Source organism: Mustela erminea, chromosome 18 (assembly GCF_009829155.1).
Source record: "Mustela erminea isolate mMusErm1 chromosome 18, mMusErm1.Pri, whole genome shotgun sequence".
Lineage (NCBI taxonomy): Eukaryota > Metazoa > Chordata > Mammalia > Carnivora > Mustelidae > Mustela > Mustela erminea.
In genome coordinates this window covers 40138248-40155246 of record NC_045631.1, presented here as the reverse complement: position 1 = coordinate 40155246, position 16999 = coordinate 40138248, and the positions used below count along the sequence as shown (strand labels likewise).

Below are 16999 nucleotides of genomic sequence, written 5' to 3'. Positions count from 1 at the left end.
ACTTCCCCACTTTGGCCGTCAAAACTGCTTTAAGTCCTGGGTCATCTCTTTCAAGAAGCTTTCTTTTCCTGTCCCCCTCCCCTATCCCCAAACCAGTTGTGAATCTCTTTGCCTCCATTCCTAGAGCACTTGTCCTCTTGTGCCTTGTGTGCTCTTTTTTTTTTTTTTTAAAGATTTTATTTATTAATTTGACAGAGAGAAATCACAAGTAGACGGAGAGGCAGCCAGAGAGAGAGAGAGAGGGAAGCAGGCTCTCCGCTGAGCAGAGAGCCCGATGCGGAACTCGATCCCAGGACTCTGAGATCATGACCTGAGCCGAAGGCAGCGGCTTAATCCACTGAGCCACCCAGGCACCCAATGTGCCTTGTGTGCTCTTACAGCTCCTACTTCAACCAACCTAATTTATTCACTCAGCAAACATGTATTGAGTGCCTTCTTTGCGCCAGGTACTGTCTAGGCTCTGGATAGTGAACAAGCATAGACCTAAGCGCTAAAATTCTTGTAGAAGCAGAGGCATGAAGAAAATACACGGAGGCTCTCTTCAGAGCTACAGAGAGGCCAAGTCTCATATCTAGCAAAAATTTCAGCCTGGGGTGCCTGGGTGGCTCAGTAGGTTACGCCTCTGCCTTTAGCTCAGGTCATGATCTCGGGGTCCTGAGATCGAGCCCCACATCAGGCTTTCTGCTCAGTGGGGAGCCTGCTTCCCCCCTCTCTCTGTCTGCCTCTCTGTCTACTTGTGATCCCTCTCTCTCTCTCAAATAAATAAATAAAATCTTTAAAAAAAAAAAAAAGAATTTGAGCCCAGTTACATCAGGGGTTGATGAGAGCCTTGAAGACAATACAGGAGGCAGGGAACAGAGAGGAAGGGGTGGGCAAGGTGGGGTCAGCGTGGTCAGGGAAAGCTCAGGAAAGAGAAAGGTGTTTCCCTGAGAGAGGAATGGGAGTCAATGTGGCAGCTGGAGGGCGAGTGAGAGGAGAGGGGTGGGGGGGGCCAGAGAGGGAAGATTTTGATTTTTAACGTGTTATCGGAAACAGGAGTGTTATGATCAGAATTATTTTAGTTGAGATATAAGATACATACAGTGAAATGTATAAATTTCACAACTCAGTGAAAACACACACACACACACACACACACACACACACACACACACACACAACCATCCCTAGGTCAATATCTAGAACATTTTTATCAGGGTGCCTGGTTGGCTCAGTCATTAAGCATCTGCCTTCGGCTCAGGTCATGATTCCAGGGTCCTGGGATCGAGCCTTACATTGGGCTCCCTGCTTGGCAAGAAGGCTGCTTCTCCCTCTCCCACTCCCCCTGCTTGTGTTCCCTCTTCCGCTGTGTCTCTCTCTGTCAAATAAATAATCTTTTTTCTTTAAAAAAAGAACATTTTTATCACTTCATGCCCCTTCCTAGTCAATAGTCCCCATCCCCATCAAGTAATCCCTATTTTTACTTCTCTCCCTATAGATTAATTTTGTCTGCTCTTGAACTTCTCTTAAATAGAATCCTACAATTTGTAGTATCATGTGTCTGGCTTTTTTTTTTTTTTTAACTCAATATTATGTCTGTGAGCTTCATTCACACCAGTAGCATTTGTTCTTTGTTATTGCTATGTAGTATTCCACTGTGAGAAGATAGCACACTCCACTTATCCATTCACCTGTTGAAGAACCTCTGAGCTTTTTCCGGTTTCACTGTCCTTAATGAAAGTGCGCTGATCACTGTCGTCCAGGTCTCTCGGTACACACAAGCACTGATTTCTCTTGGGAGTGGAAATTCTGGGTCATAGGTTAGGTGTACATTCAGTTTTGGTAGACACTGCCAAGCAGGTTTCCAAAGTGATTGTATCAATTCACACTCCCCCCAGTGGCCTATAATGGTCCTAGTTGCTCCACATTCTCAGGGATATTGGTATTGCCACTGTTTTGTTTTGTTTTTTTAAGATTTATTTATTTATTTGACAGAGAGAGAGACAGTGAGACAGGGGACACAACCTGGGGGAGTGGGAGAGGGAGAAGCAGGCTTCCCGCTGAGCCGGAAGCCTGATGCGGGGCTCAATTCCAGGACCCCGGGATCATGACCTGAGCCGAAGGCAGACGCTTAACGATTGAGCCACCCAGGCGCCCCAGTTTTTATTTTTTAAAAAAGATTTTGTCAGAGAAAGAGCAAGGGGAGGGGCTGAGAGAGAGGCAGAGGAAGAAGCAGGCTCTGAGCTGAGCAAAGAGCCTGATGTGGGGCTGGATCCCAGGACTCCAGGATCACGACCTGAGCCGAAGGCAGACGCTTAACCGACTGAGCCACCCAGGCGTCCCTCACTGTTTCTAGTTTTAGCCATTCATGATCTGATTCGGGTTTTTAACAGAGCAACCTGGCTACGGTGTGAGAACCAAGTGGAGGGATGAGGTTCGAGCTGGACAGAGGAAGCTGAGACACCAGGTGGGAGACCAGGGTGGTCATCCAGGGGAGAATGGCAAGTGGTTTGCACCAGGGGGGTCACAGAGGAGTCACAGAGAAGTGGACCAATCAGAATATGTTCTGGAATTGCAGCCAGCAGGACAGGCCGATGAGATGAGGGAGGGCTGAGAGGGAGGTGTGGAGGGGCAAGTGCTGCATTCTTGCCTTGAAACCCTGGGTGGATGGGAGGACCATCTCCTGAGATGCAGAAGACAGGGAGTAACAGGTGTGTGACGTGGGAAGATGAGGGCTCCTGTGTGGCTTTTTGAATATGTATCATCTCCTGAAGCTTAGGTTCTCCTTAGGGCCGAACACTAGGCTCTAGCTGCTCTCCATCTTAGTGTAAGTGGTAGACATTGGTTGTGTGAATAGTGCACACTGTCTGAGTAGTGGCTGGTGGGATGTGCACGCTGCCTGCAGTGACATATCTCAGGGGCCCAGTTCTGTCCCCTCGCTCGCCTGTGACTTGTCCCTTTTGCTAGGACTTCCCAGCTTCCACCTTCTGCCTTGACGGCTTTAGCATTTAACGAGCTCACGTGCCCGTGGCACCTGTCTGTGTCCCAGACACCATGCGACCAGTCTCATGAGGTTGGCACCTTTCCCTCTCATCCACACTTCCAGTCATTGCAGAGCAGCCTGCGGAGGGACCCAGTGCACTGAGAGGGGGGGTCCCTCTTCCCTCCCCTCACCCCCTGCCCTAGCCTCAGAGGAACAGAATGGAGAACAGCAAGCAGCTTGATTCATAGACTTTATCAGCTTTTTCTCCACCCAGCAGTTTCTGCAGACAACCGAGCCTGTTTGCGGTCCACACGGTTCACGCTGGCAAAGCTGGAGAGCAGTGGGGCAGGCATCAAGGCTAGGGGCGGGCAGCAGATGAGGCTGGACCAGTGGACCCCAGCGCTTGAGAAGAGGAGGCTGCCAAGCAGGCTCAGGAGGAAAGGTGGCCTCAGGGAGAGGAGGGCACGTGGACAGCTGCAGGGAGGAAGTAGGGCAGGGGGCGGGCTGTGGTCACTGTCTGGGGGGGCGGTATAGACGAGGCGGGACACAGTGCCTGTGTCTGTGAGGCTGGGGGTAGGGAGCCCATATACACTGTTTTGTGGCAGGAACCAGACAGACCGCTGTATAAAAGGGACTGTACAACATAACCTATGATACAATGTTTACATATGATACAAGGCTCTTCCCCTCTTTGAGTTTTAAAAAATAAATTTACAATTCCAGAGCTTTTGGTAAAAAATATGTACACCCTCAGAGCAGGAGCAGCAGCTGCTTTTGCTGTTGCCGCCGCTGCCTCTTCAGAAGGGAAAGAGGTGGTGTCAGAAGGGGGTGGGGGGCGAGGCTGTGCCCGGAAACCTCTCCCAGTAGCTCCCAGGAGCTCTGGGCCCCTCTGCCCTGGAGGCCCCCGTGGGAGAGGGTGGGGGGACAGAGAGGTACGAAAGGCATCAACACAGTCTGGTTTTGCCTTGACAGCCTTGGCCATTCCCTCTGCTCTCACTCCCGGGCGCTGCCAGCCCAGGTACAGGGGTCTACCTCACCCCAGCTCTGATGGGGAGGACCAGGAGGAGTCAAGACAGGAAGAAGGATAAAGATCATGTGGTTGGTGTCCCGCCGAAGTGCCAGAAGGGAGATGACAGCTCCCTTCTTAGCAGCAGACTCCCCGAAAGCAGGAGTGTGGGCAGCAGAACCCCCGGCTCCTGATGGCGCCACGTCCCACCCTGCAATGCGGAGGAAGCGTCCAGTAGGCAGCCAAGGCCTGTGTTTCCCTGAGCATCTCTTACCCTCTCATTGGAGCCCACCCAGAGACCCTGGGGAGGCCTGAGTGGGGGACACACAAGAGCTGACGGGATGCCCCCTGCCCCGTGAACGGCTTTGCCCACAGGCTTGGGCATGCAGGGCACCCAAAGGAGCTGAGCAGGGAGTGGTGGGGGTGGGGAGAGCACCCCCATATCATTGCGGGGCCCAGTACACCAGGGCAGCACCAAACAGAAGGACCCCTCCGTACAAAACACCCTCCCGCAGTTACCGGATATAATCCTGCTTCTTCAAGGGGACAGGCGCACACAGGCACAGACACAAGGGCGATATGATATTCCAGTGGGGTACATCAGGGGTCCCGGCTCTGACCAGGGAGAGGGCAGACCAGGCTGGAGAGGAAGGCTGCCAACCCCTCCCACGATTCTGTTCTGTGAGACAGGAGGGTGGGCCGCTTTCCTGCCTGCTTGGGAGGAGGTTGAAAACTCCATCTCTGGACCGGACCTCGATGGGAAGGGACAGAGGAAGGAGCTCTCTGCCCCCTTCCCTGCGAGGGAAGAAACCAGCCAAGTGGGGTGTGGGCTGGAAGGAGCAAGGGAGAGAGGATTTCAGCAAGGTGGACAGGCTTCTGAGTCCAGGGGTAAGTCCATCTGACTCTTCCCTGAGGGGCAAGAAGTTGCCCCAGCGGAAAGGTGTCAGGGGTGGGTTGGGACATCGTGCAAAGTGCTTGAGTGCCAGGTGCCCGAGGACCTCGGCGGAGCGCCCACCGGAACCTCTGTTCTCACTGACTATTGGCCTCTAGCTTGTAGGAGAGCTCAAAGAGGAGGTTCTGGTTGTCGATGACCTGGAACTGGCGCACATAGGCCTTGGTCTGCAGGTGATGGGGCGACGCCTCCATATCCAGGCCTGGGGGTGTGACAAGAGAAAAGCATTCAGGCTCCCAGCCTCCCACCCACCCACCGCGTTCTCGCTCTCCCTCTCTCCACGCATGCTGGCCAGAGGAGAGGGGTGTGAATTGGGACAGGTGCTGGGCAGGAGGGCTCCGGGGAAGGCTAAGGAGAGAGGGTGGAGAGCTGACAAGTTTAAGGAAATCAAGAAGTGAGCAGGGATTCCTCCCAGATCCCTCCCGCTCAGGCAGAGCTCTCCCCAGGAGGCTGTTAGAAGCCCGGTACTCACAGAGGGGCCGGCTCCGGTATTTGCGGACTGTCCTCACTTTTTCAGCCACTGAATGCTGGGAGATGACAAGGAATGAGCCCTAAAAAGGGCTCAGAAAGAGGCTCCCCCCTCTAATACTCCCCCTGCTGTGTTCTGCTCCAGCTCTGCTGCTTTGACCCTGCTCCCTCCAGGATCTGATCCTGGAGGGTCTCAGAAGAACCAAAGGAGCGGTATAACCGGCTGGTGGGGAGAGAAAGAGGTGCGCGCACCCGCGCGCGCGTACACACACACACACACACACACACACCCGCCCCATCCCTCCCCAGCTGCCTATCAGCTTTGCCACCCGTGGGCGGGTTGCCACGGCAATGCCACCAGGGACAGTCAGGAGTCTGTCAGGCAAGCTGGGCACTAAGGAGAAAGGCTGCTGTCTTTAGGGGGTTGCCAGGAGAGGGGGAAGGATGCCAGCCTCCGCGCCCAGGCCACGGTCAGCAGTGCCACTCACCAGCTTCTCGATGTTCACCAAACCATCAACAAGGGTCTTACTCCCCTCGTGCAGGAAAGTCAGGTCTAGGGAATGGAAAAGAAGCCCATGTGAGGAAGAAGGAGGTCCAAAGGGCCTTTCCCCTCCCCTACAACCTCTCACTAGGGGGCTCCTCTCCAGGTGGGCACTCAGAGTTGAGTGCCAGGGGTTGAGAGCCAGAACTGGGGCATGGAGAGTGTGGCCAGAAGGGCACAGGAGTGACTCTCACCTTTGAGGATCAGAGGCACGAAGGGAATCACAGGAGGTTTCATCTTGGAGATCACTTCTCGGTAGCTTTTGTGGTTCCTGCAGGGGTCCTGATGTTCAGGGAAGAGAGGTAAAGGGGCAGATAGTGCACATTAAAGATGTCCCCTACTCCCTCATCCTCCTGCCCTAGATCCATCTCTGATCAGAGAGCGTACATATGGGTGTCTAGCTGGGGATGAAGTAGGGAAGAGGCTTGACCCTTCTCCCTCCTCAGGAAAAGGGGGTAGCAATCCTCCCACCCCTTCCCTCCCACTATGGGGGTGGGGGGCAGTCTCAGGCACTAAAAACCTTGAAGGGAAGCTTGAGGAAACAGGTTTATGGGGACAGAGGGCCTCTGGGGTACAAGTCCAGGGGCAGATAAAAGAGCTGAACCCACTCACTGTCAGGTTCTCAAATTTGCGGAACAAGTTCTTGAATTTCCCTGGCAGCTTCTGTAGAGAGTTTGAAGGAAGGAGAGGAAATGTCAGAGTGGAGCTCCTTGGGTTTCACGGCAGCTCTGGCTAATCCCCCGGAGTCAGAGGGGGAAAGGGCCTGGCTGTCTTGCAGGGGGCTGGCCAGCTGGTGGGTGGGGAAATAGAGTCAGCCCTTGATGCAGTCCCGGGAGCTTGAAGAGCCCACGGGAACGAATTACACCGGGGAATTCGAGTCTCTGCTTAGGTATACGCCATGCGCGAGGGGACTCGCTGAGTGCTGGCTGCAATCCAGGGTCCAACCCTGCCATCTGGCCTGGGCTGCATGCCCCACTCGGGCGGGGATTCCGGCTTTTTACTATTTCGCACAGGACAGGGTCCGTTAGCCAAACTGAGCGTCCGCCCGGGGGCTGGACCTGCCAGAAGAGGGCGCCTCCCTCCGCTCGGCACAAAGGCTCCCTACCCGCCAGGAGCGGCCGCTTGGGTGAACCCCGGAGGCCAAGGACGCCCGCCGCAGCCCCCCGCCCCAGCCGGGCCAGCACAGGCAGGAGGAGAGGAAAGGGCAGCCGTGTCATCACCTCCCAGGTGAGCCGCAGGCGGCTAACTGCAGCGTTGTCCAGTCCCATGACCACGGCGTAGAAGGACAGCAGGTCCTGGTTCTGCTTGCAGCTGCGTGGGGTGGGAGGCGGAGTCAGCGAGTGCTGCGGGGGCGAGGGGGCCCTCCGCGCCCGCCCCCCCACCCGCCGTCCGCCGGCAGCACTCACATGGCCGCGATCTTGAGGAACTTCTTGAGCAGCTGCGCGCGCTTGCCCGGGGCCTCGCAGAGCAGCACCTCGGTGGCCACCCAGTGCGTGACCTCGCTGCAACGCTGCAGCAGCAGCTCCAGGTTGGCCGTCTCCCGGCGGCCGCGCTCCCCATGGAACACATAGTCCACGAATTCCAGCTGCACCCACGGTGGGCGTGGTGGAGGGCCGCCGGCGAGGGGGCGGAGGGGGGGATGTAGGGAGGTGGGGGGGATGTAAGTGGCCCGGTGGCCACAGGGCGGAGGGAAGGGCCGAAGGGCAGGGGCGGGAGGGTGGCAAATGGAAGAAAACGGGGACAAGACAGGTTGCAACAGAGATGGGGAGCAGGGAGCAACATTAATAATACTCTCCTATCCCCTGAGCACTTACTAGGTGCCAGGTCCTTGAACCATCTGATAGACATTATTGTGACTGCCTTATTATCTTTGTTTAATAGAGAATAGCTTAAAGAGAGTGACCATGGATCAGGTTCTATGTAAGACCCACCTTACTAAGGGGATCTCTCTCTCTTTGCTGTTTTGTTTTGTTTTGTTTTGTTTTCCCAGATTGGGGACATAAGGCTCAGAGAGTCTGGGGTGAGTTGGGGTGAACTGCCCAAGGGCACCCTGCCTGCCAGTCTTCTAACCCCAAGTTCAGCTGCACAGCCTGCCGGTCTCCAGAACCCCCACAATGGCACATTTCTCCCTCCAGCCCCCCAGCCCAGCACTAGTTACAGTCCCCACCTCATGCACACATCGGAACAGCTCCCAGTGGAAGGCAGTAAGGTGGTTGGCAACGTCCTCCGGCTCCACTCGGTGGATCTCTGTGTCCCCAGGGGAGACCTGGATCTCCTCTGGGAGGGGCATCTGGTGGCAGGCAGGGGCATAGGGGCTGGACTCCACTCTGGGCTTGTGAGGTTCTGCCCATAGCCCCTCTGGGCCCTGGCTCCCAGCCAAGGCTTTGGGACGGAGTTCTTACCAGGGCCTCATAGCTGTCCCGCGTGCAGGCGAACAGGTGGCTGTTGATGCCCAGTGTGGTGAAGACACAGTCTTCAGTCGGCTGGAGAAGGACCTTCTCTGCAGGAGAACGAGCTGCTCTGCCTCGGCCCCGGCCACCTGCACCCTCACACACCCCAGCCACTGTCGCCATCCCACCTGGAAACTCCTAACCCTGCACAGACACATTCTAGACTAATGGGACTCGTGTTAGGTTACCATCAGTTTATGCCATATTTACCTGACATTTTTCAAATAATGAATTCTCTTGCAGTCATAAGCTCTTTTTTAGACCCAATATTCTTCCACAGTTCTCTCATTCTATCAGCTGGGGGACACCAGGACTTTTCCCCCCCTTGCCTCAAAGGAAGAGAAGGTTCTGGCTACATTGCAGGCTTCCTGCCTTCCCATAGAAGTCGGAGGCCCACCCTGTGTTTTTAGCCTCAAAAACAGCATCCTCAGATGGTCTGGGGGGTTGAAGAACCAGATCCCAAAGTGAGGAAAGGCGAGCACCAGAATCCGAATCCAAGTGTCTTGGACCAGTGCTTTCCAAACTTCAATATGCATAGGGATCACCTCGGAATCTGGTTAAAATGCTCATTCTGAATCGGTGGGTCTGGAGCAGGGTCTGAGGTACTGCACTTTTAATAAACTCCCAGGTCGGTGGTGCTCATGTGACTGGTCCCAGAACCACACTTCCAGAAGCCAGGGCCTAGAGTTCGGCCGCACCCCCGCCCCAGAGCACCGGGCTTTTGAGTTTCTCCTCTCCTGCTGGCCCCCACCACCACCCAGCCCAGCTCTTCCCAAGCCTCACCTCCGGAGGAGGCCACAGCCACCAGGATGAGGGAGTCCTCACGCCCAGCAGGCTCCTCTGAGTACTGCAATTTCTCTGTCACAGAGCCCAGGATGTCCTGCACAGACGCCGAGAGGCGGCTGCGGATGGTCACGTAAGAGTGGTCAGGCATGTAGACCCGGCAGAAGACTGGGCAGAGACAGGGAGGTGGCTTGGCATAAGAAGGCAGAAGGGCAGCACAGACACAGCCCCCTCAGCGCATGTCGGTTTCCCAGCCCATCTCACCCCTAACCTTCAGTCAGCTGGCTTCTGAGCAAGAGGCTGTCAAAAGGACAGGTTCCACTCCACCAGGAGACTCCGCTGAAGGTGCCCTAAAACCCAGACGCCCCAGAGGGCCCTCTGAGCCGCTCCAGAAGCTCTGCCCCGCTTGACGCCCACACTCACTCTCATCAGAGCCCCGGAAGGCCACTCGGGTCTGCAGGCAGGAGTCGATCCGGCGGAAGTGACGGAAGAGTGGCTTCACTTGCTTGCTGGGTGGCTGGCTTTCCTCTGGGATCCTGGCATGGACACAGCTGGGCGTCAGGAAGTCCTGTCACGCATATGGAGCGCCAGGCAGGCAACATCAAGCAAGGGATTATCAGAATTGAGTCAAGGATGCAGCAGCACCAGGTTCAGAAAGTGGTAAAAGAGGTCAGAAGGGAGACAGTGACCAGCATGGGACGACTGTCCAAGTGACCCAGATCATATGCCACCTCTTCCGTGAATTCTCTGATCCACCCCACCCACCAGGAAAGGTCATTTGTTGGCATCAACTGCTGTAAGACACGGGGCTAATATTTGTTCATGTGTGTGTATCTTATCTCTTCTGCAAGACTGAGAGCTTTTGAGGGCTGGGCTTACTTTTTCTTGGATTTTTTTTTTCCCCACCCTCCAGGCCTAGCACACTACTTGGCACATGGTAGGCGTAGGTCATCCTCTGTTTCCTGAATTTTGCCTTCAAGGACTTTACAGCCTGGGAGGAAGACAAACATGGATGCAGCTACTTCTAACACGAGACAGGAGGTGTTAGGTGATATAACAAGGGTACAAGCAGAGTTCTGTTGGCAAGAGGGAGGGGGAACTTTCATCAGGAAGATGTTTTTGACCGTGGTCTTGAAGGACAACAGAAAGAGAAGTGAGTACAGGGTGGTCCTTCTTGGGTGAACCATGTAAATGATGGCAAGAAATTAGAATTGGGAATGCCCAGGAGTTCAGGGAATGGTGGGGTGTATAGCGAGTGTCATGGGGGCTGGGGGATGTGGGAGATGAGGCAGGAAGCATTGGCAGAAAGACGGGGGTGTTGAATGCTTGCAAGGGTGTTACAATTTGAGGGCGCCTGGGTGGCTCAGTCGCTAAGCGTCCACCTTTGGCTTGGGTCATGATCCCAGGGTCCTGGGATCAAGCCCCACATCTGGCTCCCTGTTCTACGGGAGAGCCTGCTTCTTCATCTCCCACTCCCTGTCTCTCTCTCTGTCAAATAAATAAATAAAATCTTAAAAATAAAAGGGGGGGGTTGTTGCAATTTTGTCTTGTGGGCAATAGGGAACCCTGGATGTTTTTGGAATAGGAGCGTGATGTTGTCAAACTGGAAAGATCTCTCTGGTGTCAGCATAAGGAGAGGATGCAAGACCATGAGCTGAAGCCCTGAGCAGGAGGCTGTGGCAATAATCCAGGTGAGAGCTAATGAGGTCGAAACAAGGGTTGCACTGGTGGGAATGGAGAGGAGAGAGACTGAAATGGTCAGAGGGATGGATGGATGGACAGACAGATGGACAAAGTGGAGTCCTGAAGCTGACTCACATTGGCTCATGAGAAGAGATTGTGAAATTTGGGGAGATTCTGCCTCTAGGTTTTAAAATAGCCATATAAAATATAAAGAAATGTTTTATGAACATCTACCCAAATTATCACCCCAAAGGTAGCATCCTGTTTTACTACATTTTGCTATTATCTATGCTCTTTTTAAAGATTTTATTTATTATTTGACAGAGACACAGCAAGAGAAGGAACACAAGCAGGGGGAGTGGGAGAGTGAGAGCAAGCGAGAGACAGAGAGAAGCAGGCTTCTCGCTGAGCAGGGAGTCTGATGCGGGGCTCGATCCCAGGGCCCTGAGATCATGACCCAAGCTGAAGGCAGATGCTTAACAACTGAACCACCAGGTGCCCTGCTCTTATCTATCAGTGTTATTTTCCTCTCGTGTATTTGTATGCTGAAAATACTGTGGAATGGCCCGCCACTGCACATTTCTTCCCAAGTTCACATTCAGTATTCACATTCACATGTCAGTGCTGGAAATCAGCCAGCGAGAGAATTTACATCATGGGAATCAGCAAAAGCTACAAATAGGGGCTCTCCCCCCCCCAAAGAGCTGGTTGTTAAATATGTCCCCATTCACCATTGGATTAACAAAGAGAGGGGTGGGAGAATGGACAAGACAGTGACTGGAGGCTGTGCTCTGTGCTACCCTCTAGCAAGAGAAAGCTGCTGAAATAAAACCACACTGGAGCCAAAAGGCCAGAGGCAGTCCCCGCGACAGAGGAACATGGGGGACTTCTGTCCTATCCCCTCCCCCAACCTGTTCCCCTCACTTTAGCTCCACTGTTTCCACAAGCTGGTGCAGCCTCAATGTGTCCTCTCGGAGGTCCTGGTAAAGGGACTCATCCTTCATAATCAGCAGGTACAGATCCTGGGGAGCAGAGGAGAGAGAAGGTGAAGGCAGCGGTCTCATCCCAAGCTTCGCTATTGGCAAGGGCTGGGGCAGCATCTCCACGTCTTTAAACATAGAGGAACCATATAAACTGAGGTCCACTGGCATCTTCTCCTTCCAGGTACCCAGCTTGAGGAGTATGGCTCCTTCACAGGAGTCCCCTTCTAATAGCCTGCTCACCCGCCTTCTCTTCCCAGGCCCACCTTGATGATGCGGCCGGCCCCCTCTTCCTCCTGCAGCAGCCCCTGGTATGTGTCCAGGAAATGAAGGAGCATGGCTAGACAAGCCTGCTTCCGGCCCAGCCCCTCGGGGCCCTCCATGCCTCCTGCCCAAACAAAACTGACCCCTTAGTTAAGAAAAATCCCTGGGCAGGCAGACCAGAAGAAACTGGGAAGGGAGATGAGAAGTAGTGGGTGGTTAAACCCCCCCCCCAAATATTCTCTAATCTGGGGCCAGGGACAAGGGAGGTGCAGGGGTCCCTGGAGACAAGACCCCTTTATGTCCCAGCCTGGGCTTTTGCTCAGAGTAGGTAGGGATGGCCCCCACTTGACCATGTCCATCTGACAGCATCCTGCCTGTTTGAATTTCACTTGGAGAGATCCCTCTGGGACCCACCCAACCCCTGACCAGCCCAAAGCCTGGAGCCGATAAAGGCCAGGGGGGCTTACCACAAACCTGACCATACCTCAGTGTAAGGTCTAGTGTTTCTAAGAGAGCCTATGGTATTCTACTCAGTGGCCTGACATGTACAATTAGATCCTAAAATAACTCAGTGAGAGGCCCTGTGCTTACATGAGACCCTACAAAGAGCCTGGCCAGTGGCCTGCCTCTAGCAGACCCCACTGAAGCACAGCCTTGACCTGATGTTTACATTGGACCCTATAATAACCCACTTGCAACCAGATGTTTAGAGCAACAGTTCAGTGGGGAGAGGGCTCTCTTAATAGAATAATAACACCTTATGTTGGCCCAAGGCTCTGCAGTCTCCAGAGCGCTCCCACATCTACTATCAGATTCATCTCCCCAGCAGCCCCATAGGGAGGCAGGCAGGTGCTGTTTACCCCCTTTTTACAGAAGAGGAAACTGAAGCCCCAGGAGGTTAGGTGGTCTGCCCAAGGTCACACAGCGGGTGAGTAAAACCCCTGGAATTGAAACCCAGGTGTGTTTCCTAGGGAAGCGCTGAGGACCCTATCACAGGTCGGGTAGGGGGAGTGGCTTCCTCCTGACCTCCCCTATTGCAAGCTCCATAAAAGGATATTACTGGTGTAGCTCCTGCAGAAATTTCTCCGTGGGGAGGAAGAGAGAATGGGTGAGGACGATGTCATCCAGCAGGATATCTGTAGAGATCAATTGGTGCCACTGATGTCAGGCGGGCACTTCCAGGACCCGACTGGACACTCCCTACCGGCCCCCTCTTGCCTCCTAGACTGAGTTCTCCTTTGCGAGTCTGGAGCCCCAGCCACCTGCCCCGTCATGCTCTGCACAAGCGCGTGCACACACACGTGTGAAGGTTCTGGGCAGCCGCTGCGGGGGTGGGGTTGGCAGCTGCCAAGGCAGCTGGAGGGAAGGAGGGGGCGCCCTTTGATGGCCACGCCCACTACTCTTCAATGTATGTGGGAAACTGGTCAGATAATATGGCAAGCTTGAGATCTGCCCCCAAAAAGAGGTCGAACACAGAAGTGTCTCTAGACAACCAACTTCCAAACACAGAGGTTAGGGTCAGTGGTGTGTGTGTGTGTGTGTGTGTGTGTGTGTGTGTGTATGTCTGTATCCCTCCTCCCCTCCCTATTCCCTACATAACAGCTCTGAGTTCCAACTGGGCAGGTGAGAACCAGCCCCATTAAAAAGGAGAGGGAGTGACTGCCATCTCTTTGATCCCAAAAGCCTTTAAATAGAAGCCCTGTGTCCTCTGGATGCCCAGAGATGGAAGGGTTAATGATGGAAGGGTGGAGGGGAGTGGCTCTCACAACTCTTTTCCCCTCCACTCCCCCATCTGGGCCTGGCTCAGCCAGTCAGCCAGGTACAAGGTCGCCCTGACTTGCAGCCAGCCCTGGGGTGGGGCAGGGCAGCCTGACACACGAAGACAGGCAGGGAGCAGGGAGGGAGCCAGGAGCCAGGTGTCCTGACCAGGACAGGTTAGGGCCAGGTCCCCAGGCACTGCCCCAGGACAAAACCAAGGCTTCTGACGTCCCTTGGCTCCCTGGCATTTGGTTCTAGTCATGAAAGTAGAGGAGGAGAACCAACACCAGATCCTCTACCTGAACTGTTGCAGTTCACCAATGAGAAACTGAGGCCCAGAGCTGAGAGGCACCTGCCTGGAGCCAGAGTAGGAACCCAGACTCCTGAGTCTTTGTTCTTTTCTCAGTATGCCCTGGGCAAGCTGCGTGTCAGGGTAGAGCACAGTGGTGAGATTGGGCTACTTAGATGTTTGCAAGCCTTGGACTGGTTTGAGGATAACTTCTATAAGTCCCCTCCTCCCACACACTCTGGGAGGAAGCCAAGATGGTTTGAGAACATTGGTTATACTGGAGAATATCAGAGTGGCATGTTAAGGTGATCCTCATTTACCCTGGAACTGGTTTGAGGTTCCCCAAAGCAGTTACTTTGCAGATCTAGCTTGCCAGCCCAGGTAATAGGGTGGCGAGCAGTTCAAGAGTCCTTCCCCATGAGAGACCAGGCAGAGTGTATGGCACCAGGTCCCTCTGGAAGGGGAAGGACACGTTCTCCCTTTCCTCTTTGCCTCGCTACCCTGCTATGTTCTTAAAGTGAGTCTGAGAGCCCCAGCCGTGACCCCTGGCTCCAAAGGTGGTGATGAGGTATAGGGCTGCCCAATATCCTTCCCATCTATCTCATGGGAGATCGGAGCCAGAGCAAAGGAAGAGGAACACGGGGCAGAGTGGGGGAGATGGTGCTATGGGGGCTACAGTTTGGCGTCTGTCTCTTCCAAGCCAGGCTCTGGTCCAAGGCACAGCCTCCCCAGGGAATGTGTCATAGAGACACAGGGTGTGTGGTGTAGGCGGGAAGTTATGGTTAGGAGAGCTGTGTGTGTCTGATATTTTTCTAATTAAATCCAAAAGGTGTCAGCTCCCCAGGGCAACGACAGCTGAGCCAAGAAGAGGACCCAGGTCTTGAGGAAAATCTAGGGGAGCAGTGTCCTATTCCATAAGCCTAGGTCCAGGCTCCCCGCAGAGGTCTAAGAGCAAAGTGTGAAACCCCCATCTTTGGGCCCTCAAGCAGGGATCCCCTCCCCAGACCTTGCTGGGCTTAATGAAATGCAGAGAGGCAGACCTAAAGACCCGTCATCGCTCTTCTACCTCCACCACTAACCAGCAGTTTGGGGCCTCAGTTTCCTCACAGTCCCCTTAGTAGGGGTGCTGGTGGGGAGTGGTGAAATAGCAACATCATTTAGGGAATACGTTTCTCAGGGTGTGGCTATTATTTTTTAAAAGAGGCCTGTGCTGAGGCCTGCCTTGGGAAGGGCAGGAGTTGGAGGGGCTCAGAACACCCCCTCCCCGGGGATGCTGCAGGGTCCTAATGTCTGTCTCTGTCCAGCCACCTCTCCCCTGACAAACAACTTCTGCACCAGCCCCCAACTAGAACACCTCCTTCCCCACAAGCTGCTAAGGACAATGCATCCCTTTGCCCGAGCCCAAAAGGCAGCTTGGGCCCTGAGCCTGCCTGGCACTGCCCCACTGAGGGGGCCAGTCCTGTGCTCTGGAGCTTCTAGACAGAATCAGGGACTCCTAGAAGGTCTTTCGGGTCTTGGAAAGCACCTCTTGGGGTGGGGGTTGGGGGGTGGAGCTGGGTCTGCCCTGGGCAGCTTCCATCTTAGTGTTTCAGGCCTTAATTTGGGGCCACCGAAGAAGGAGGTAGTCAACATCAGGGACCCATGAGAATCTGTGGGTAAAATAGCCAGAAGGGAAGGGTGGCTTAAGGAGAGGAAGAGGTTCAGCTTCTCCAGCTGGTGGGTGAGGCTGCTACACGGAGGAAGGTGGCACTGCCGCCTCCCTTCTGCATAAGGGTCTGTTCCCCTCCCAGGCCGCTGCCCCACTTCAGCTGACCGCTCAACCCCACACCGAGGCTCCCGGAAGAGCGCCCCCACCCCACCCCCCACTGTCCAAGGGCAAGGAAGAGGAACCCTGTGGCAGCCCTCTACTCCGGGATGGATGGGCCTTACCTGAGGCGGCGCTGTCCCTGGTGGCCCCTCCGGCGAGCCGCTCCAGCACCCGGTTCAGAAGATGCTCCGGCCGCTCGGGGGCGCCCAGGGGGGCCCAGGGCGGGGAAGTCAGGGGCTCACCCGGGGACAGCTCGTCAGAGGAGTACGAGGAAGGGGAGCGCAGGGGCCCCCCTCCCCCGAGCGGCCCGGGCCCCGGCACCTCCTCCAGCTGTAGCCAACAGGGCCCCCCGCTGCCAAGCTCCTCCGCGACCCCCGCCGGCTCTCCCCCTTCCTCTTCAGGGGGCGGCTCCAGCCCCGGCTCGGCTGGGGGCTCTCGGAGGAAAGCGGGGAGCAGCAGGCGAGACACGCTCTGACGCCGCTGCAGCGGCCGCAGTCCCCCGGTTGGACCGCCGCCCCCGCCAGGTCCCCCGCCCCCGCCAGGGCCGCCGCAGCTTCCCGGACCCCCGCCGGGACCTCCCGCCACCGTTCGCCCCGCCAGCTGCGACGTCTGCTTCTTCAAAAATTTCTCCAACGGCTTCATGCCCCCCCCCCGCCCCTCTCCTCGGGGCCGCCGGGGGACCCAGGTGTCCCAGGCGCGGGCGGGGGGGGGCGGGGACACGATGCTCAGAGCCGGAGGGGCAGAGCGGAGGGCTGTGCCAGGCGCCGGACTGGGGGCCAGAGGTGCCCGAGGCTCGCTGGCCGGGGTCCAGTGGCCAGTGGCCCGGGGAGGTGCCAGACGGAAAGAGTGCTCGCTTTTAGTGGCCCCCCATGTCGGTCGCAGCCGGCACGCGGCGCGGAGGGCGGACAGGCTGCGGGGCCAGTGCCCCGGGCTCTGCGCTCCTGGGCCGGGCTGCGGCGGCAGAGACAGCGGGCGGAGCGCAAGGCTGAGAGAGGACGCGGCGGCGGCGGCGGCTGCGGCGGCGGCGGCGGCGGCGGCGGCGGCAGCAGCGGCGGC

The 16999-nt window shown here is 55.8% G+C and overlaps 1 protein-coding gene across 2 annotated transcripts; it reads right to left on the bottom strand.

Moving 5' to 3' along the window:
- Positions 1 to 2261: 2261 nt before the first annotated feature.
- RAPGEFL1 (Rap guanine nucleotide exchange factor like 1) lies at positions 2262 to 16999 on the bottom strand. Of its 2 annotated transcripts, none has more exons than XM_032321725.1 (15): positions 16066 to 16999; positions 13147 to 13225; positions 12092 to 12227; positions 11770 to 11867; positions 9586 to 9698; positions 9163 to 9330; positions 8332 to 8468; positions 8097 to 8219; positions 7336 to 7514; positions 7150 to 7240; positions 6542 to 6592; positions 6124 to 6211; positions 5877 to 5941; positions 5393 to 5447; positions 2262 to 5122 (listed from the first exon to the last, which is right to left on the bottom strand). In XM_032321725.1, exons 1-15 carry the CDS (start codon positions 16583 to 16585, stop codon positions 4998 to 5000), a joined length of 2028 nt encoding a protein of 675 aa, XP_032177616.1. In that variant the 5' UTR covers positions 16586 to 16999; the 3' UTR covers positions 2262 to 4997. The 2 variants fall into 2 exon arrangements, with proteins under 2 accessions (XP_032177616.1, XP_032177617.1); XM_032321726.1 differs by having other exon boundaries at positions 8332 to 8429; positions 16066 to 16998.

Coding starts and splice junctions, on each gene's coding strand:
- RAPGEFL1 (XM_032321725.1), bottom strand. CDS start 16,585: ATGAAGCCGTTGGAGAAATTTTTGAAGAAGCAGACGTCGCAGCTGGCG. Junction 8,469..9,162: donor GGCTGTGGCCTCCTCCGGAG/GTGAGGCTTGGG, acceptor GTGAGGGTGCAG/GTGGCCGGGGCCGAGGCAGA. Junction 6,212..6,541: donor GCAAATTTGAGAACCTGACA/GTGAGTGGGTTC, acceptor CCTGAACATCAG/GACCCCTGCAGGAACCACAA.